Here is a 22,585-nt window from a genome sequence, read left to right as displayed (position 1 = left end):
TAAACTATAAACAACTTTTACATAGTATGTTGGGTTAATAAATAGACTTGTCAAGTACCATCCCTATAGCAGAGAACCTGGCCTTACCGGGCTACATTAATTTCCTCTCATAATATTGGCATACTCTATAGGGAATGAAAAAAAATAAAGGAGTGCAAGAAAAGAAGAACTTATCTCACAGGAAAGGAAAATTGAAACCAACACATGCTTCAGGATAAAAAGAAAAATAAAGGAGTTCTAAATTCACAAAACTTCTGAAGAAGACAAGGAGCAACTCTCAGAGAAAGAAGTGGGCAAGAGGAAAAATTCATGCCCCCGAAATACATAGAAGAGTTCTGCATTCCAGTCCTAGAACTGACAATGATTTCCTCTGAAGTCTTTAGACGTTTGGTCTTACTAACACAAATTCTTCCAACTTAAGATGGAGAGAGAGGTTTACCTGTCTTAGGTCAGTTTCTGTACAATCAGAATGATGTAAAGATCTGGGCAGTTACTCAATCTGGGTAATTTTGGCCATGACAGATACTGAACATTCACTTATTCATTCTAACAATTATGTATCTCTGTGTGCCAGTTATGTGCTAGGTATTACAGATACAAAGATGAGACTCAGTTCTTCCTTCAAGGAACTCACAAACTAGGGTGACCAAAGGCAAATAAATACATACAATACAGTGAAAAAACTGCTGCTATAGAGTAATGTGTAGTAACTATATCCTTTTGAAGGAGCCAGGGAAGCTTAAGCCTTGAAGAAAGAGTAGGATTTCCTCAGGTGAGAAAAGAGAAGGAAATTAATTCATTTATTCATTCATTCATCCACCCACCTAGTCAATAATTACTGAGTGACTATACAAGAAATGCTATGATGTGCATTGGAGATACAAAGGAGACAAACACATGAACAACTATACACCAATGATAACTAAAACAATAAAAGTCCAAACCAGGTACAACAGGCACAAAATAACCAAAAAGAGGAGATAACTAAAGTAGGCTTGTCAGATGAGTAGGCTTTTGTCAGACTGATGAGAAAAGGACATTCCAGGAAGGGGGCACAACATGACAACATGTAGAAAGGCAAAGAGGTATGACATAGGTGGGGAACTCTAAGTACCTTAGTTGAGGTTAAGCTTGGAGTGAGGAAGTAAGGAGAGATGGGAATGCCCAGGAGGGCAATGGCCAGACTGACAAGTGTGCATTTCACCTGGTGACAACAGAGAGCCACTGAGGTGTTAAAAGCAGATGTACTCACTGTGGTGGCACTAAAGAGAATGGATTGGGTGGACACGAGTTTGGATTTAGGAAGACTAGTTAGAAAGCTACTAAAATTATAAAAGGCAAAAAAGGCCTGAACTAAGGTAGTAGAATTGGGGCTGAAAAGAAGAGGGATGTTAAGAATGAAAATGGATATGGGACCAAGGAGAAGAGTCAAGGATGATTCTGAAATGTGTGGATAACAGCACCATTAATCTGAATAGTGAACAGAGAAGAGACAGGTTTTAGCTGGTGTAGAGAGTAAGAAGATTTCAGTTTGGGCCATGGTGAGTCTGAACTAGTTAAGGGACACCCAATGAAGAGTCCAGTGGATAATTGGATATGTGGGTTTAAAGTCCTGTAGGGGGCTGGAAACTGGGCCAGAATATTGGTTCGACCAAAATATATTAGAGATGGTAGTGGAAACTGGGCATGGCTGGTGCTGTCCAGGCAAAGACCAAAGAAGGAAAAGACCTGAAAAAGCAGTGACTTTAAATTTTTTTTCTCTTTATTGGTTTTTAGGGAGAGAGGAAGGGAGAGGGAAAGAGATAGAAACATTAATGAGAGAGAACATCAATTGGCCACCTCCTGCATGCCCCCCACTGAGGATCAGGCCCACAACCTGGGCATGTGCCCTGACTGGGAATCGAACTGACAACCTCTTGGTGCATGGGTCAACACTCAACCACTGAGCCACACCAGCTGGGCAAAAGCAGTGACTTTTAAAGAGAAAACAGAGGAAGAGGGATTTTATAGGAGTTATCCTATGAAAAAGCAGCCTGAAAGGTATAAGAACCATGAAGGAGCAGTTTGGTTAAAGCCAGGACTATAGAAGTGGTTCAAAGAGAAAGGGGTTAACAGTGCCAAATGCAGCAAAGAGGTCAAAACAGAACAAATATTAAAGAATGACCCTTAGATTTGACAGGTCAGGGGTCATTAGTGACCTCAGCAAGAGCAGTAGTAATGGTATGAAAATAGGATCACAGTGAACTGAAGAATGAAAAGAGGTCAGGAAATGCTAATGGGGAAGGTCAACTACTTTCAAGAAAGCTCTAACCAAGAAGAAGGAGGACAATAGCTAGAACACAAAAAGAAAATGTAGGACAACGTTTTCTTGAAGAAGGAGAGGATAGGATTTAGAATACAGGTAGAGAGATTTGCTTTACACAGAAGATGGAGCACCATTTCCTATAAGATAGCAAGGAAGGAGACACAAAAATGTTGTTAAGGATAATAGTGGAAGATGAAAGCTATCCTTCATTTTTCCATGAAGAAAGAGACCTGTCTATATGTCCTTATAGAGAAGGGAATAACAGTGGTGTAGCCAGCATGAAAGAAAGGTACAAATTAGGAATAACTGTTTGGTGGACAGCACCCAAATAGGAACACATAAAATGATTGCTAAGTAGCCCTAAGACTACAGAACTACAGCTAAAATTATGGACCATAAACTTGAGATAGTACCAATTAACATAGCAATGGGATCTATTTCTTTGTAGCAATGTTTAGTTATTAGGGTATAAGAGAAGCTAATGTAGAGAGTGACTGGGATTAGCAGCACAGGTAGAGTGGAAGGATAATGGGCAAGGTAGAATAGATGAAGTTCTATGCCACCAGGTTTTAGCTAGATAGAGGAGAATGTGAGGAAAGGTGGGAAAAGAGGATTTAAAAACATATAGGTCTCCATAGGACAGAAGAACCAGGCTAGCTGAAATAAGTGTGAGAATTAGAGTATAAAAGCTCGCCCTGGCCAGTTTGGCTCAGCGGTTAGAGCGTCGGCCTGCGGTCCGCAGAGACCCGGGTTCGGTTCCCGCTAAGGGCACGTACTTCGGTTGCGGTTTGTCCCCGGCCCTGGTTGGTCGTGCGGGTGGCAGCCACTCGATGTGTCCCTTCACATCGATGTTTCTCTCTCTCTCCCTTCCTCTCTCTCCCTCCCACTCTATCTGTACAAAAAATGGAAAAATGTCCTCGGGTGAGGATAAAAAAAAAAAATAAAAAAATAGAGTATAAAAGCTCAAAGAACTAATGGTGCAGTGCTCAACAGATTGTATAAGGACATTCAAATCTCCTGGGTCAATAGGAAGAATCAGGATGGAGAGAAAAGTAGTAAGGCCATTCACAAAGTCCTTAATGGAGAAGGGAGAGTAACTAGGAGAGGTACAGAATGGTATAGCTAAATGAAACAGACCTGAAAGGAGTAAGGAGTTTTGTAAGGAGCAAGGGCCATGGGCCCTGAGGTTCATGGGGTGTGAGAAAATAAATAACCTTTATAGTAGAAGATACAGAAGAAATGATATTCCTAGAAGAATAGTTAGGTAGCAAGTAAAACAAGAGTTAGAGAGCTCTGAAAAAAAAAAAAAGATTCTCAACCTTTTTAGCCCGGCCGGTGTGGCTCAGTGGTTGAGCATCAACCCCTGCACCAAGAGGTCACCGGATCAATTTCCAGTCAGGGCACATGCCCAGGTTGTGGGCCCGATCCCCAGTGTGGGGCATGCAGGAGGAAGCCAATCAATGTTCTCTCTCATTGATGTTTCTGTCTCTCTCTCCCTCTCCCTTCCTCTCTCTAAAAGCAATAAAGAAAAAAAATTTTTTTTAATATTCTCAACCTTTTTAACTTCTTAACCAGACACCTCAAGTAATATCAGAGGCCTGAAAGTAACAACTAGACTTTTCTTGGGGTTCCTGGTGTACAGGAAAAGATATTCAATTTTACTAATGATGAAAAAAGTGCAAATCAGAAGGAAGGGGGTGGGGGGACAGGAAGATATAAACCTAAGAACTTACAGGCACATATGCATAACCAATGGACAAAGAAAACAGTGTGGTAAAGGCTGGGGTGGGGGGGAGTGGCGGCGGGAGCAGGAGTGGGGAGGATGGTATCAAAGCGGGGAAAATGAAGGACATCTGTAATACTTTCAACAATAAAGATAAATTAAATTTTAAAAAACATGACATAAAATACATCACCTATCATACTGGTAAAGATTAAAAAGATTGATGCTAATCATTACTGGCAACGTGGAGAAATAGGCATTGTTGGTGGAAATGGAAACTGATGGGACCTATTTGGAGGGCAATTTGGCCATATCTAGTTAAAGTTTGAAGTATTCATATTCTTTGGCTCAGAAAATCCACTTCTAAAATGTTTATACATATAGAGATATATGTTCAAGGGCATCTGGTGCAACAATGTCTGCGTTTGTAAAAAACTGGGAATAACTGAATTGCCCATTAACAGGGGACTATGGTAAATTCACATATGAAATATGATATAGTCATTGAAAAGAATGAAGTAGTACTTGCTGAACTGACCTGGAAAATGTCATTATACGTTAAATATAAAGTATCAGATACAGAACAATATGCGTAGTATAATCCCATTTTTAAAAGTAGTAATAATAGTATGTAAGTCAATATGTTTAAAAGCTCTAGAGCTGCACTGTCCAATATGGTAGTCACTAGCCACAAGTGGCTATTTAAAATCAAATTCACCAAGATTAAATAAAATGTAAAATTCAGTTTCTCAGTTTCACTAGCCACATTTCCAGTGTAAAATTACCACATGTGGCTAGTAGCTATTCCATTAGTACAAATCTAGAACATTTCCATCGTCACAGAAAGTTCAAATAGTGCTGATCTAGAGAAAATAATATTTAATGTAAACTGTAATTGAAAAAAATTTTTAAACAATTTTAAAAATTAAAAATGTGGCAAATAAAAACAAACAAACAAGTAGTTATTATCGTACTTTCAGCAAGGGATGACAAATGTCTTAACTAGGGAAATAGCACTAGAGGCTGGGAGGAATGAATAGATTTGAGGAACACTTCTGAGGTAAAACTGACAGGAGTAGGCAATTGCCAGATGGAGAGGAAGAGCGAAAATTCAAGGCTGAGCTTTCAAGCTTGGAATAAGGAACAGGTGGTGCGGGAGATGGGGAGCACAATATAATTGTGCAATCTGAAGCCTATCTTTTTCATCCACTCATTTTAATTCAGCCATTATTTATAAGGTTGTACTGTCTATCAAATCGATCCCTCTTCTCCATCCTCACTCTCTTTGGTCTAATGTAGTCAGCTTCAGAAAGGGAATGCAGACATACGGGTATATGGCATGCTGAAAGGAACAGTATGAAGAATGGTTAGAACTGGGCTTGAAACAGCCAAGAGGATCACATACTAAACATTAATAACATAGTATAATAAGAAGTGTAGACAACAGGACTAGGAAAGTGAAAAGCATTAGGGCTGGATATTTAAAGCAGTCAATTACATATACTCTTCAAACATTTCAAGCCAAAGGCTATATATCTCATTACCTTCAACTGAGAAAATGACAGCAGAGGGTGAAAAGTCATTCTCTCCTTTTCCTTTACTTCTACAAATAACGGGGTGGGGTAAAGAGGAGGAGTTCTCATGTAGGAATACATATAAACAAAATTTCAAAATGAGAAAATGTACACTCCCAATTTCTTCTTCTTTTTTTATACACCTCATAACAAATGATACAGAGACCAGGGTTCTGGAGGTCAGAAAATAAGTCAGCACAAATGTGTGATGAAGCCTGCCTGGACTGCATTCACAGGCAGACCTACAGAAAGAAGTCAAAAAAGGTCTGCTTTATACCCATAGATACACAAACTCTACATTTATTGTACACCCACTCTTACTTCCACTTGATACCTTAGAATCAACACAAAAACACAACAGAGTATTTGAGCAGGAAGGACCATCAGAGATCTTCTAAGATTTTTTAACATGAGGTTCAGAGGTCTGTGAAATCCCTGAAATTAAGACCTATTTTCTCTATGTACATTTTTCCAGGGGGAGAGGGTCAATACTATTCCCAACGAGTTCTGTGGGCCCCCCAAAAGTATACCTTTAGATTCTTGTCCAATCACCTTGTTTTACAGATGAAGAAACTGAGGACCAGAGAAGGGATAAGATTTGCCAAGGGCCCACAGTGAATTCGTATCAAAGCTGAATCTAGAAACTAACTTTGCTTTTTAGTATTCTTTTTACCAGGATATAGTGCTACCTCAAGAGATCCCCTAATTAAAGTCAGTGCAAGTTCTTAAAAGTCCTGATTATTACCTTTGCAATGAAAATTCCAGCATCCATAATAGCTTTAATGTGTTTCAACCACCCTGAGCTCTCCAGGCCGCTAAGAAATTCACTCATTGTTGGAGTTTTCAATTCACAAACTAAGGTAGAAAAGGAAGCAGAAATTGAAATTCACAATATCCTCAGTTTATTCACCAAGAAAGGGGAAAAGTGGATCTTAATTTTGTAAATGAGGCGCAGAAAGGTGAAATGATTAGTTAGGAACCACACTGTGAGTCAGGGACAGGATTAGGGCTAGAGCCTACCATATCTTCCAGATCCAGTCTCTGCTTTCTTGAGTTGTAGAACCCACCCCCAACCCCACAGAAATCTCTGAAGAGAAGAGCCAGAAGAATGAGTCAGTATCCACAGAAAACACTCATATCTCCTCTTAATCAAAAACACATTTCATCCTATGTCTTCACCCTGGCTCCCAGTCATCTGGTTTCTACTGCGCATATGCCAGCATAGGAATTTCCCCCTCCTCCCTCCTCTTTGAATTTGGTACCTGGCCCGCAGCACCCTTGCGGAGATTTTCCTGTCAGTTCTGAAGATTAGGTCTCCTCGTGGCAGTCCCCTGGAGTGTGTGAATGAGTGTGTTTATGCTATAGTTTCCCAGCAAACTAGATGAAATGATACCCTGCTACCTGCTTCAGCTTCCCAGTTTATTAAGCTTATTATTTAGTTCCACTTTTGTTTTCTTCCTCATAGTAATAACTAGCTTCCTTATATTAATAACTAGCTACCCACACTGACACATCCACTCATCCTAACTCTGCAGCCCCTTAACATCTGTCTGTACTCCCACACCCTCACCTACTCCCTGCAACCCTGTGCAGTCGCAACGGATGGGCCCGAGGGTGTTAATTTTCATGAAGTTTGCACTGGTTATCCAGCAGAGGGCAACCTTTTTCCAGAAAAAATTGTAAAAAGTCCTGTTCTCTACACCTATAGACTATACTGGGAAAAAAGAGAAAAAAAGGAAGAGATTCAAGGAAGAGAAACATTAATATCTTAAATAGGAAACAGACTGCAGAAATAGGATCTGATAAGGGTCATATAAGGGAGAGGTTTTGACCCATAAGATAAGTATGAAATTGAAGAAAAGAGAGGAAGAACAGAGAGTTCACTAAAAGAAGGCAGGTTTTCACTATCTCTTCCTGAGTTCACATACCACATCATGGAATCCTGGGTAGTGGCTTTGATAGAAATGTTTGAGATTCAAGAGTATTTTAAGGCCCCAATCTCACAGTGCCTCCACTTTGACCTCAATTATTTTGCAGTGATGACAGATGACCCAAATTGTCTGACATTAGCTTCATTCCTTTGAAGTCTAAATTCACCATCTTCATCAGCACAGTGATAAAATCCGACTGACTCCCTTACAGTAGGTTAAATGAGGTGATTTCTTACCTCCAGAATGATGCAATGAATCCCAAACTCATTTTATACTTATGTTAATCTACCCACCCCTAAACACAAGTCTCTTTAATTCTATAGAGATAAATGATTTCCACAGCAACTAAACCCAGAAGGACTCCACCGAGTTATGAAACTGAACATCTTAGTTCCTCTGCCAGACCAAGACTGCTATAATTCATACTATGTAAGCTGGATTCATACTATAGTCAAAAACCTTATCACCTATTGAACTCGTTCACCTGGTTGCTTTTATGGTCTATCCCAAATCACATACTGTTTGTATACATATTAATGCAAAGTTATGGCCTCTGGCCTATCCAAGGTGAAATCCTTCTACCTTCTATGAGTTTCTGCAGGCTGTTCCGCATCACATGGATGTTCTCAATTCCCATGAACCTGAAGCGAATGTTGGCATAGTTGTCTTCATTTTCATACCCCTTCCCAGCTGCTCGGTTGGCCAGGGCATTCAACTGTAATAGTTGAGGAATAATTGAGCAGATTAGACAGATCATAAAATAACAGGATTCATCCATCTCAATGCCTTATTCTAAACAGTTTTAAATCTTACCCATTTAAAAAGAAGTTAAATCAGACAAGGCACATTCTGGAATGGAGAGAATTTCACTGGTTTTTAGGTCAGGTTATCTTGAGTAACAGAGTAGCATAGGGGAAGATTTCGTGTTTTTGTTTTATTACTAAAACTCTGCTTAATAAGAGACCAAAGGATATGGCAGCTATATCTGGTCTGAAGAACTGAAATAATTTTGGTTTCCTATCACAAACAAAAGTTTTCTCAGGTGAAAGGACTTTATACTAGGAAATATGTGAAAGTTCAAAAATCTTTACATCTGAAAAGCTCTACAAAGAAGTCTAAGAACTTTAGGGACAATGACTTTTAAATAGCTATTCTAGAAAAATGTCTAAAACATGCATGAGATAAATGACTTTCTCTCACTGCTAAAATTGAAATGGAGATACCAAGACCTGTTTTAGCACTATGTTCAACTTGTGGTAATCAGAATATTTCTAGGTCTTAAGAAGAATGTTGGATAGGCTAAGGAGTAAATGAGATATAATCAGGAGACATTAATACAATAATTAGAAAAAAAGCCAAAATATCTTCTATGATGATAACCATCTTACTAATCAAATAGTTTTCTTTTGTCTAGGCCTGTTTTCTTGTCTCCCAGTACTGTGCATTTCAAAAAACAGGAGGAGCATGTATGTGAAAAGGGTGTAGTTTTTGTATTAGTATAAAAGAATGCCATTAAAACTTCAAAAGCACAAACACTTCACATTAACACATTCAGGGGAAATAGTCTATGTATCAACATACTCTGTGTAGAATGCAAGATAACTTTTAAGGAAGAAATGTGATGGTAATTTGATTACTTATCACATAGAAAATACTACTGAAATTTCATTACATTAATGACAATATCAAACGGACACCTGTGGAGGTACAAGCAACAGCCACCTTGTAGCAAGTAAGTTTGCTATGACTGATTAATGTTTCAGCAAAAAAAATAATAATTATAGAAACCCCTATCCAGGTCTGGGCAGCACTAGAACGGCCAGCTAGTGCAGACAGCTAGCTGGGAATCACTATAAAATATTTAAGAGTATGTCTGGCATATTTAAGGAACAACTACATATTAGCAGCCTAATGTTCAAAACGGAAAGAAATATAATATTTATTGAGCTCCTAGTACGTACCAGACACTTTGCTAGATCCTTTATCTATATTATTTCATTTAATCTTCACTACAACCTCTCAAGATAGGTACTGTTATTATTCCCATAAGAAAACAATCTCAGACAAGTGAACCAATTTCAACCAGAATCATATGGATAAGAGCTAAAGGCAAGATCTGACCCCAGGTTCGTCTAATTCCTAAAAATGTAATTTTGTGTAACTATAGTACATTTTCTAATGAAAGTATAAATCTAGCCATCCAGAGAGGGGAGCTGCTAGATATTTCTAGGCCTTCTGAGTGAGGAAAAAGGGACTTGTTAAAAGGGCTTTTTGGTGCACGGCCAGTGTGGCTCAGTGGTTGAGCGTCGACCCATACACCTAAAGGTCGCCGGTTCAATTCCTGGTCAGGGCACATGCCCAGGTTGTGGGCCTGATCCCCAGTGTGGGGCATGCAAAAGGCGGCCAGTCTATGTTCTCTCTCATTGATGTTTCTATCTCTCTCTCCCTTTCCCTTCCTCTCTCTAAAATCAATAAAGGAAAAAAAGGAGGCCTTTTAGTTTTAGGCTTAGACAAAAGGCACCAATCCTCTGCTTTTTCAAAAGCTTAGTATGTTTTCCTTTACAATTTCAAGATATTTAATCTTTTTTTTTGTTTTTGTTTTTTTACTTTTTTATCTTTACAGTTCAGAGTATTACAGATGTCCCCTCCCTTTTATTTTTTAAAAATATATTCATATTGATTTTTTAAAAGGGAGAAGGGAGAGACAGAATCATCAATGTGAAAGACAAACATCGATCGGCTACCTCCTGCATGCCCCCTACTAGGGATCATACCTGCAACCTGGGCATGTGCCCTGACCAAGAATCCAATCTGGACCTCTCAGTCTATGGGACAATATTCATTCCACTGAGCCATACCAGCTGGGCATCCCCCCTTTATTTCCACTTTTTAAATGTATTGCCATTTTTATTCTTTATGCCTGTGTTCCTTGTTTTCTCTCTATTTCTTCTTCTTACACAGGCCTTTTAGCATTTCTTGCAGTGCTGGTTTGGTGGTAATAAACTCCTTTAGCCTGTTTTTGTCTGTGAAGCTCTTTATTTCACCTATTTCAAATGATAGCTTTGCTGGATAGAGTAGTCTTGGATTCAGCCCCTTGCTTTTCATTATTTTTTATACTTCATGCTACTCCCTTCTGGTCTGAAGTGTTTCTATTGAGAATCAACTGACAATCTAATGAGAGTTCCCTTGTAGGTAACTTTCTGTCTCTCTCTTGCTGCCTTTTAGATTCTCTGTCTTTAACATTTCTCATTTTAATTATGATGTTCTAGTTGTGGGTCATTTTGGGTTCATCTTGACTGGTATTCTCTGTGTTTCCTGAACTTGAGTGACTTTTCCTTCACTGGGTTTAGGAAGTTTTCTGTCATTATTTCTTCAAACAGGTTCTCTATTACTTGCTCAGTCTTCTCATTCTGGTACCCCTATGATGTGGATGCTGTTACATAAAATGTTGTCCCACAGCTCCCTTAAACTATTCCCCTACTTTTTAATCTTTTTTTCTAATTGCTGCTATGATTGGTGTGTTTTTCTACCTTGTCTTCTAATTCACTGATTTGGGCCTTAGCTTCTTCTAATCTACTGTTGATTCCTTCCAGGGTATTATTAGTTCACTGATTTGGGCCTTAGCTTGCTTCTTCTAATTTACTGTTGATTCCTTCCAGGGTATTATTTATTTCAGCTATATCATTCCTTATTTCTGATTCATTCTTATTGATGGTTTCTAGCTATTTTTTCATGCTTATGAAGCTCCCACTAAGTGCCTTATAGTTCTCATTAAGCTGCTTGTAGTTCTCACTAAGTTGTTTGAGGGTCCTTATAACCATTACTGTGAACTCTATATCTGATAAATTGCTTGCCTCCAGTTCATTTAGTTCATTTTCTGGTGAGTCCTCCTTTTCTTTCATTTAGGGGTTGTTTTTTTATAAAACCATTTCAATGGGTCTGGTCTTCCTAGGGACACTGGATCGGGCACGCCTGGTCGCAGCAGCAGATCCATGTATCCAGAGGTGTCGGGTCCCAGTAGAGTCTTAGTTCTGGGGGTACAGGGTCAGGCATGCCTGATCGCAGCAGAAGGACCATACATCTGGGGATGTCAGGTCATGGCTGTGGGGCAGGGTGTGCCATGTCAAGGCACCAGGACCAGGTGTGCTGTATCTAGGCATCAGGGCCAGGCACTCCATGTCACGGCTGTAGAGCCAGATACACCATGTCAAGGCAGCAGGACCAGTCATTTGGGGGTGCCAGGACAGGCACACTAGGTTGCAATGACAGGTCCATGTGTCCAGGCATGCCACATCAAGGTGGCAGGGCTGCTTGTCCAGAGGAGCTCAGTTAGGCATGCCAGGTCCTGACGGTAGGTCCATGCATCTGGGTGTGTCGTGTCAAGGCAGTGGGGACCGGGCACTCCATGTCAAGGTGGGGGTGCCGGGTACTCCGTGTCAAGGGGATGGGGACTGGCTGTTCTGCATCAAGGTGGCGGATGCCAGGTGCTCTGTGTCAAGGTGGCTGGGCCCGTCATCCAGGGTTGCCTATTCAGGCACACCAGGTTGCAGCGTTAGGCCCTTGCAGCCAGGGTCACAGCAGCCAGTCACACAGTCATTTGTCTGTGGCCTCAGGGTGTTGGGTCATGGTTACGCCCTGCAGCCTCCTCTGGAGGAGGAACCTGCAGATCCTCCAAAATTGCACACTCTCCTGTCTCTAGTGGTGAGAAGCACCCAGCTTAGCAGTGTGTGGTGGCCAAACCACCTTGCCCGGATTTCTTGCATCAATGGGCAGCTAGCTGCCTACCCGCACTCACATCCACACATACTCTACCTCACACACACTCACCCACTCACACTCTCACCCTCACTCCAGTCTTGCCCACCTCCATGTTGATTCCTCCAACATATTTAATCTTGATGAAAGACACAGATTTGATTAAACTCGTTCCAATGTGGAATGGTAGATTCAGTTATGGTTGAAGCAAGACAGCCACCTTCAGAGAAACTCAAAGATAGTGCCTGAGCAGAAAGGGAAATTATTTTCTCTCTTGAGCCCCGTCAGTCTTAGGTAGCTCTGGAGAATGGCCAGTGAGAAATCCCCAAAATGCAGGCAGCTGTCTAAGGCCACTATCTAATTTCATGCACAGTCAATTGCTCAATTGTGATGCCACAACCCCCTGGCTTAGGCTTAGATCTAAATCACCAATTTAGCAATCACTAGTTAGCAATGAAACCTCCTAGTCAGCCACACTCCACACATTAAATTACTAGCAAAATTATTTGTTTCTGGGGCTGTTTGTATATAGGACATCCTTTGAGAAAAGGGATTCTTGTTTTTACTTGCCTCACAGGACTCAGTGAATTATTTGACAATCCCTTAGAGAGCTAAACAATATGTGGAGGGTCAAAGAATTAATGCAGAGTTTAGGTTGATACTTAAGTTGATCTGAGGACACTCCTTTCTGTGACATTCACATTTGAAAGGGAGAGCCTGAGAAAACACATTATAACAAATCACACAGTACCTGGCTCTTGGAAAGATGAAATGATTTTGCTAGGCCTATGTCCAAAAACCATGGCAAATTTATGTTCCTGTTCTTTTGTTTTCCCCTCTGGGACCAAGATTTAAACTTCACTTCATTGAACTTGGAAAAACTTAATCAGTAAATAGTGCTAAAAAATTACTGCCTCATAAGCTAAATAATTTTTGTTAGTCATATAGCAATCACATTTGTGAACCCGACTCCTTCAGGAGACTATTATTAACTCACTGTGGTTTAATACATCACTTACACTTGGTATTACACTTACACTTGGTATTAATGTTTCCAGTGTTAAGTTGAAGTGCTCTATCTGATAATAAATTTATAACACAGAAGAGGAATGCTGAAAATTCTGATTGATTAACAGATTTAGTGAAAAAGAGGGAACACGAAAGAGCCTCCAGGCATTCAATATAGAAATCAGTTGTCACAAATTCAGAAGGGGCAAAGCCAGGTTGTTCAAAGTACCTTTGAAAGAATCAAGTATGTCTCAGTCTTGCTTGACAGTGAGTGACAGGATATAATAACAGGAGCTCTAAATGTCTTGCTCAAATGATTTTACACAATGTCTGACACAATAAGCCCATAAACACAAAGCTAACTTTCCCAATAACGCTGCAAAACTCAACATGTAGGGATGGGGATTACAAAATGAATGAGGTAGGAATATCAAAAAGATCACTGATACCTTTGGTCTTGTGTCTATGACATACATAAATTGGCTCCCTGGGTTTGTATGGCCAATAGCCTCTATCAAGAGCTCATCATCTAGGCAGCGAGTGTAAAATCCAGACAGAGGCTGGCTACAGCGGCAAATGGCAGCCTATAAGGAAAAAATGTATCAGTTGAGGGATCATATGCACAGGTGGTCAACAATCCTCTTTGATCCTAGGTTTGGTGAGCAGAGAAAGAAGACAAGCCAACTCAGAATGGTGAAGCAAAGAGGGATGTAACTTTGAAGCCCAGCTGTTCCACTAACATTGGGCTCAGACTCCTGCCTCCCCCGGGCATGTGGGCTGTGTTACCACAAACTGCTGCTCAGAATACTCTTTTCTCCCTTCTGCATGGCAAGGATTCTTGACCTAGCCTAGGCAAATGAAGAAAATCACATCTTGAGTGCTTCCTTAATAAAATTCTATTCTCAATTTGCATTAGGCTAATATTTTTCTGAAATATTAGCCCTGCTATTTAGAGTCCCAGTAATATTACCAATATAAACCAGAGGGCTTGCAGTGGCAGCAGAATTCAAGATAGAGCAGAAATTTAGAGTCTTGAGAGAGTAGGGTTCATTCATTAATGTCAAATCAGAGGGGCTGATTTGTTTAAAGCCATTTCAATATAAAAACAACATAGCTATTTAGCATATATGTTTGGTAATGATTTGTCAATAGACTGCATTGCACTTCAGTGTGGTTTTTAAGGAGTCTGCTCACTTTGATAGTCTGACACAAAAACACCCACTTGTATCACTATATTCTTTAGTACCTGAATAGTTTGTTTACCTACTTAAGAAACTGACTATTTGTCTAACTCCAGATCTCAAAATGACCACAAGAGGCAAGAACTATTATCCCTTCCTATGGAAGGGGATTCAAACAGAGGAGTCGAGTGCTTTTTCCTACTACCTTAACTTATATTAAAAGTAGTAGAGAGAATCAGGACATCTGTGTTCCAGTGGGAGGCCACAGTTCCCAAATATCCTTTCATTCAACAACTTCCCATCAAGCTAGAGCCCACAGGGAAGGGAAGAAACAAATGAACACACTAAAAATGCCACTTAATATTTGTACAACACTTTACCATTTACAAAGTACACATGTATTTTCCCCTCATGTGACCCACTTACAAACCCTCAGAAGTATTAAAATTCAGAGAAGTAACTAGCTTGAGGTTACACAGCCAGCAAGTGGCAGTAGTATGGCTTAAACCCAGATCTTCTAGAGCCAAGTTCAGTTCTCATGAGAGAAGTTTGCTCAACTCACATTGTTTTCTTTGTACAGGTAGCAGAGTACAGGTAACCGTTCTTTACTTCTGAACTTCGAACTTCCAACCACCGTTTCCAAGGTAACAGATTTAGGAACCACTATTTCAGGAGGATAGGTACTGCATATCTAAAAGAAAACTTAATTTTTTTAACTTAATATATTGTTTACATTTTTCGCTTGCTAGCAACAGATTGGAATAGCAATCACTGAAGCACTAGCTGTCTATTATTTATCATCTAGAATCATCCAGTCCTCAAAAATAGGAACAAAAATATCCTTGATGTAGTAGCTTTACCAAGAATACCATTATTTTCCAGAAAGGAAGGTACTGAGTGAGCCATATAAGAACAAAATATAGCCCTGGCCGGTTTGGCTCAGCGGTTAGAGCGTCGGCCTGCGGTCTTGAGAGACCCGGGTTCGGTTCCCGCTAAGGGCACGTACCTCGGTTGCAGTTTGTCCCCGGCCCTGGTTGGTCGTGTGGGTGGCAGCCACTCGATGTGTCCCTTCACGTCGATGTTTCTCACTCTCTCTCTCTGTTCCTCTCTCTCCCTCCCACTCTACCTGAACAAAAAATGGAAAAATGTCCTCGGGTGAGGATAAAAAAATAAATAAATAAATAAATTTAAAAAAAGAACAAAATATAGTAACATTATAGGTAGAAATGCACATATAACCCTACTCTGAAATTTCTACACTTGCCTATCAAAGCAAACAACATATATTGTAAATAAGTAAATTAAAAAAAATATATTTGAATATAAAGCAGACAGATATAAAAGGAGAAAACATGATTTACTCTTTCTTAAAATGCACACTCAGTTCCTAGTATACACATCTTGAGGGCCTTTAAAACACCAGTCTGGAGATGGAAGTGCTGACATTTTAGGTGTGATATTTACCATGTAAAAGACTGATACATTTCCTCGAATTCATCAGCTTTTAGTGGTTACCAAAATATATATTTCTAAAGATACAGTGACAAAATATTATAACAGCATAGACCTTACATTGCCAATTCTAATCACTCCTCTAAGTAAAGGATACCCTTAAACATTTGACAGTGGATCAAACAAATAAAAATATGAATAGGCAAAAAAGTTCAAGGTAGATCAGATTGAATTGTGTCCTCAGAATGCAGAACTGAAAGAGAAAAAGTTCTATACTCATTTTCTTACCTGGACTTAAACTTTGGGGAAGTGGGTCATACAAAGAGGAATAAATGGAGCTTCCCTTTCAGCACAGAAGGCCACATATATCCAAGGTGCCACAGATATTTCAGAGCTCATTTGGGGAAGTTAGACACATATTTGAACTGGAAAGAATTCACCTTATCTCTGCCCATTCCTATCAAGTATCACCCTAACAAGGCACTTCACAAATGGCCCTGCTAAGTGACAGCTCAACGATCTTCCTATTTGGCAGATTTCAAAACTGTGTTATCAGAAAGCCATTACAATTACTGTCTTTCTATAATAGTAAAAAAACAAAAAAAGATCCACAATTCAGAGATACCACTTAAACACCAATAAATCCCTGGGCAGAAAAGTTATCATACAGAAAGCCTCACTGCTATCCTTAGAAAGACTTACTTGCAAGTCTGGCCCTTGGCTGGTGCTCGGGAACTTGAATTTTGGAAGGATTCCTACCATCTGTTCACTGATAAGTGATTAATTGTGCCTAAACTGTTTATGTGTAAACAATATGACTTATGCCACATACTTTTTCCCTTCTTCGCATCTGAAACTTAGTATACACTAGGTAGAAAGTGCCTATGTGTCCAGCTGCCAATAAAAATCTTGTGCACTGATTCTCCAATGAGCTTCCCTATAGATATTTCCCACATGTTGTCACAATTTGTTGCTAAAGGAATTAAGCATGTCCTCTGACTCCACTGGGAGAGAACTCTGAAGCCTGTGCCTGGTTTCCTCTGGACTTTGCCCCATTTCCCTTTGCTAATTTTGCTTTATATTTTTTCATTTTAATAAATCATAGCCACAAGTATGACTATATACTGAGTCCAATGAGCTCTCCTAGTGAATCCCTAAACCTGAGGGATGGTCTTGGGAAATACCAATACATTTTAAGACCTCTTCCTTAAGATCCAGACTTAAATACTTGATATCTTTGAAATCACTTTGAACTTAGTCTAAAACTGAAGACACTGGCCTCTTCTCATGTTCCTTATCTTGGTTAACATATCCATTACCCACTTGGTCACCTAAGCCAGAAACCAGGAAAACTGTGATGCATATTAAAATCCTCCCTCCTCCTCCCAGCTACATTAACCTGTCACCACGTTCTTTTAATTGTACCAATTAAATTTCTCCTAAAACCACCTCATCCTCGCCACCCATTGTCATTGCCTTAGTTCAGCTTTCCATGTCATTCTTCTGCATTCTTAGAAAACCAATACTCCACACCGGTACCAAAGTTATCTTCCTAAAATACACATTTACTCACATTACTTTCCAGCTTAAAATACTCTAGCAAATCCTAAATATCTTAAGGATAATGTTCAAATTCCTTAATTTGGCCATGAAGCCCTTCCTGATCTTACTTCACTTCCTAACCTCTTTCTTTCTCTCCCTGTATAAACTAAGATTTCCTTCTCCAGGCTATTCCCCAAAGCATCAGGATGTTTCTGGCTTCCCAGTCTCAATTTCACATCCTCCATCTATGCTCCTACAGCACTCTCTGCATTAGACTATGAGAACTCTTACTCAGTGTCTTGAGTGCAATAGGTACTTAGTAAATGCTTGTTGCGTGGCTAAATGTTGAATAAAAAGAGATTATAACTGATCTTTTTTTCTTTTTCTAAAACCATGTTTGCTAACATTTTTCTGTTTTAATTAAATGGACCTAAAGGAAAGCAACAATGACAAAATTACCTCATAATTTCTGTTGGCATCTATTATGGTCCAGTACTTGTTAGGTATTCCCATACGCCCAAAGTCTGATACTGGGTCAATCAGTTTCCATCCATTTTCCCTCATCTCTTTTGAGGATTTGGGATTATAAAAAAAAGCATACAGATCTTCAGGTAATGCTGGAGAAGGGAGATAAACATGAAAACAATAATGAGTAAAACTTAAAGAATACTAAATAATGCTAAAGGGGGGGGGGGGGGGCGCTAGACTTCCTTTCTCCCAAAGGGAATGTTTTTCAAAAAGCCCAAGAAAGGGGCAATGATCAGTGTAAAGGGTTGCCTTTATGTAAGGAATAAGAACTGGAACATTGTTTTGGAGTCTTCTTTTAAAAATGATTTTTTTTTTCTGATACCAATACAAAGCAGGAACATTCTGTCTGGCTTCCTGTGAATTGCTGGATAATGGACTGAAATGAAGCTTCAGGGTTTCACATGTTTGGGAAGTGGTCCTTACAAAAGCTTTTTTTCTTTTTTTAACTGAGCTCCAGTGTCCTAAGGGTACTGTTTGTTGTAACAATTTGTAAAATATTAGCACTGTTCTTATAATCTACTTAGACCAATACCTACTTCTGGCTAATGAATGTCAACCCACTTTCTCCCTTCACAAGACACAACATGCAACCAATAACTCATTTCACTAATTTATGTGGCAACGACTTTTCCAGAGATGTATGGAATCTGCCAGAGTCTTAGTAAGTGTTGGGCTAGCTAACAGGTAACCTCTGTCCATAAAATACCTGCAAATTCTCAGAAGTTATTCTGGGTAAAGGGTGGTAGAAAATGGGAAAGTATAAAAGCATGAAAATTCTACAGATTAAAAGCAGAAGAAGCTGCATGGCCAGTGTGGCTCAGTGGATTGAGCGTCATCCCATGGACTGAGAGGTCTTAGTTCAATTCCTGGTCAGGGCACGTGCCCGTGGTTTTGAGCTTGAACCCTGGTGGGGGGCGTGCAGGCGACAGCCGATCGATGTATCTCTCTTACATCAATGTTTCTATATCTCTCTCTCCCTTCCTCTTTCTCTCTCTAAAAAAAAATCAATAAAAAATTTTAAAGCAGAGGAAGCTGATGGGTTAGACACATAGAGGTGGGCTGGGGGATGAGAGGGTGAGGCTGGGGGAAGCAGAGATAACTGCATTATTAAGGACTCTGATAAACCACCCTAATCTTCTAGCTGGAACTGAAGGTAGGGGTGGGAATAGTGGGCCAAACATAAAGTTTGTAGGGCAACAGGAAACAGATTTTGCTCCAAAGCAGACGTCCTTCCTGAACTGATGAAAAAATTCACAAGTTAATACATAAAAGCAGGGAGGGAAAGAGAAGGCAATAAATCTATTAAATATCTACTATATATATAGCAAGTAAAAAGTAAAATGCACAAATACATTTAAACCTCAAAACAATCCCTGTGGGGAGCTTATACTATCACTGCTTTTCCAGGTAAGGAAGCTGTATTCAGAGGTTATATAACTTGCCCAAATCCCATGGAGAAGAACTCAGATTCAAATTCTGCCCTATTTAACTTCATAGCCCATGATCTCTCCAGTATGCCATTCTTTGGGGGGGGGGGATCTAAAATGGTTTTCATAAAAATACTATCATAATTACCTGGCTGAGAAAGCTTGAGCAGCGAAATATAAACCTCATGGCACACTGCGTCAGAGTTTAAAATAAAGTGGGCCACCCGAAAGTTTTTGCAGTGCAGAACCAGGGGACAGCCCAGGCTAGTAATGGGCAACTTCTCCACAGTGGCAATGTGATGCAGTGCAATCTACAAAACAGAAAAGAACCAAAATAAATTCACAGGCATGCACTAGTTCTGTCATTATCAGTGTGCCTGACTCTCAATAAAGGCAACAGAATAACCAGAGATGTGATCACATCTACAGCCATCAACCATACTTTGTAAGGCACAACTGGGGGTTTCTCTTGAACAGAAGTAAATAGTGGCAAAACAATGAGAAGAAAATGGCAGTGTTATAAAACTTTTCCCACCTTAGGGGAATAAGGTTACCAGGTTTGTGGGGCAATTGTGGTAAATTGGCTCAGTACAGATGGCTTCTAGCATACTATGGTGGCATGTACAATCATAGTAGAATAATTGTGACAGAGAAAAATAGAGCTTTCTTTTGTTCTCCTAAATTACTAATTAAAATTAATAACTAGTATTGTGCTTTATTTATCACAAGGTCATCCATGACCATTAACTATTTAATCCCTATAATAACCCTTTGAGGTGTAAACATTCAATTTCAGGAATGAAGAAACCAAAGCTCCGACAAGTGACTTCCTCATCAGAGATCACACAACCAAGGAGTAGCACAAACAGGATTTGAACCATGGCAGTCTAACTCCAAGTTCAGGGTTCTTTATCTAAGAATTCTAAAAACTCTAGTCCTGGAATTAGGATTTAACTAGAAATATTAGGGGGAAATTTTCTCTCCCACATTTTAGATTCTAGTGACAGTAAAGCAAAGAATGAAATGGGGGGAAAACTGATCTATGTAACTTAGGAAATGAGTAGAGACTATAACACTAATGAATAACAGAACTATATATAAGCAATATACTATAGTTAATAAAGTTATTTTCCATGGGAGGTTAATGATTCTGATTTTTTTTAAGGATGATTAAATCTTTAGTCACATCACTCCTGCTCATGATGATGCTAGCAAAAAAGAAACACGTGGAAAGTGAACTGGTAAAAAGAAATCGTATCCAAATAATACAATTATTTCTTTATAGATTCAGAAAGCCATGGAATAATAGTTTTACATGTTAGTCTTTGATGTTCTCCTCCTATCTGTGTCTCTGATGTTTCCTGCAAATAGAACCTGAATGTAATCTTTTCATTCTCTGATTCCATCCTGTGCCTGGAATGGCCTTCTGATCATCATTGTCTTTTCTTTTCCTCTACCCTTCACCACTCGTTTTGGGTAAACAAGCCTCCTTTGCTACATAGAAATAAGTAACGTAAGTTCTCCCTTCCAGATCTAGTCTCCTGGGTTTGAAATAATACCCAGTAGGAAATATGTGCTGTCTATAAATGCAGGTAGAAAGGAGGGAGGCTCATGGCACAGTACTAAAGAAATGTTTCCTAAACTGATAGAAATGGAAGAATCCCTACTAATTATATAATCTTCCCACCTCATTTTACAGATGAAGAAATTGAAGCTCAGAGAGCAAGAGTCACTTACCTGAGGTCATATAGCCAGTTAGTGCATAGCTGAGTCGAGCTAGAACCAGGTCTCCTGATTCCTCTTTTGGCATTCCTTTCATCACACCAAAGGGAGCAAGTACAATATCAAACGGGAAAAGCTCATGTTGTTTTAAAAAGGAAGTATTAAAATATAGTTGACCCTTGAATAATGGGTTTGAACTGTGCAGGTCCACTTATGCGTGAATTTTTTTCCAATAAATATATAGTTAGCCCTCTGTTTCCGCAGTTTTCACATCCACAGATTCAACCAACTGCATATCGCAAACAATAGTTTAAATCCATGGCTGGAAATCCACAGATGTGGAAGGCCAACTGTATGCTTAAGTCCTTTATATAAAATGGCATGCATCTACAGATTTTTGGTATCTGTGGGGGATTCTGGAACCAATCACCCACAAATACATAGGGATGACTGCAGTTAAGTTTTTGGGGAGTCAAAAGTTATATAAAGATTTTCAACTGCACAGGGATCAGCACCCCCTAACCCCCACATTGTTCAAGTATCAACTGTATTTATTCCACATGTATATTCAGTTTAATTTATTTTATAGTTATTCAATAGTATTTATCATGTGCCAGGCACTGTTTTAAGCAATTACAACATTAACTTTTTTATTTTCATAACAAAGTTATTATTACTATCCCTATCTTACAGATAACAGAAGTGAAACACAGAGAAGTTAAATAATTTGCCCAAGGTTATAAAGGTAGTAAATATTGAATCTGGTATTGCACCCTGAACAGACTGTCTCTAGAGCCTGTGATCTTAATCTCTAGGCTATGATGTATACTAGAAGCATGTTAAACTTCTTATAACCTTTCTAAACATAAATCTGACTCTTGATTAAGTTAAGATTAAATGATGCTACTTTAGGATGAGGAAGGCATAAAGTAATGTTAGGGGTGCTAAGCTAATTAGAAAACATTGTTTAAAAATAGAAAATTGTTTAAGAGTATAACAGAGAACACACACATACTGTCTGAGGTCAGAGAGATGGTCTAAATCATTGATAGCCAAGGTGTAGTCCATGGGCCATCACCATCACCTGAGAGCATTTTAGAAATTTAAAATCTTAGGCCTGTAAAATCTGCATTTTTTACAAGCTCCCAGGTGAAATGAATACTACTAGTTATCCACATTTTAAGGGTAGAAAGTCTTTTAATTACTTCTAGTTGATAAGGATGCTTATCAACTAGACTCAGAAAATGAGCAGAGACTACCTAAAATTATTGAGGAAAACTCCTATGCAGTTTAAAATGATTAAGATGGCCCAGCTAGGTGGCTCAGTTGGTTGGAGCATTGTCCCATACACCAAAACGTTGCAGGTTTGATTCCCAGTCAGGTCACACACCTAGGTTGAGGGTTTGATCCACGGTTGGGGTGTGTATGGGAGGCAAC

General features: G+C 39.4%; 1 protein-coding gene across 1 annotated transcript in view; it reads right to left on the bottom strand.

Moving 5' to 3' along the window:
* Positions 1 to 22,585, bottom strand: part of MTMR8 (myotubularin related protein 8) — a 49,695-nt gene that overhangs the window by 26,648 nt on the left and 462 nt on the right. The window contains exons 2-7 of the mRNA XM_036271123.1: positions 19,575 to 19,737; positions 17,931 to 18,088; positions 15,040 to 15,168; positions 13,746 to 13,880; positions 8,116 to 8,248; positions 6,348 to 6,457 (exon numbers count right to left, since the gene is read on the bottom strand). Of these exons, the coding sequence (XP_036127016.1) occupies positions 6,348 to 6,457; positions 8,116 to 8,248; positions 13,746 to 13,880; positions 15,040 to 15,168; positions 17,931 to 18,088; positions 19,575 to 19,737 (828 nt within the window). The remainder of the gene's footprint in view (positions 1 to 6,347; positions 6,458 to 8,115; positions 8,249 to 13,745; positions 13,881 to 15,039; positions 15,169 to 17,930; positions 18,089 to 19,574; positions 19,738 to 22,585) is intronic.

Source organism: Molossus molossus, unplaced genomic scaffold, assembly GCF_014108415.1.
Source record: "Molossus molossus isolate mMolMol1 unplaced genomic scaffold, mMolMol1.p scaffold_m16_p_2, whole genome shotgun sequence".
Lineage (NCBI taxonomy): Eukaryota > Metazoa > Chordata > Mammalia > Chiroptera > Molossidae > Molossus > Molossus molossus.
This window is presented reverse-complemented; position numbering and strand designations above follow the sequence as displayed.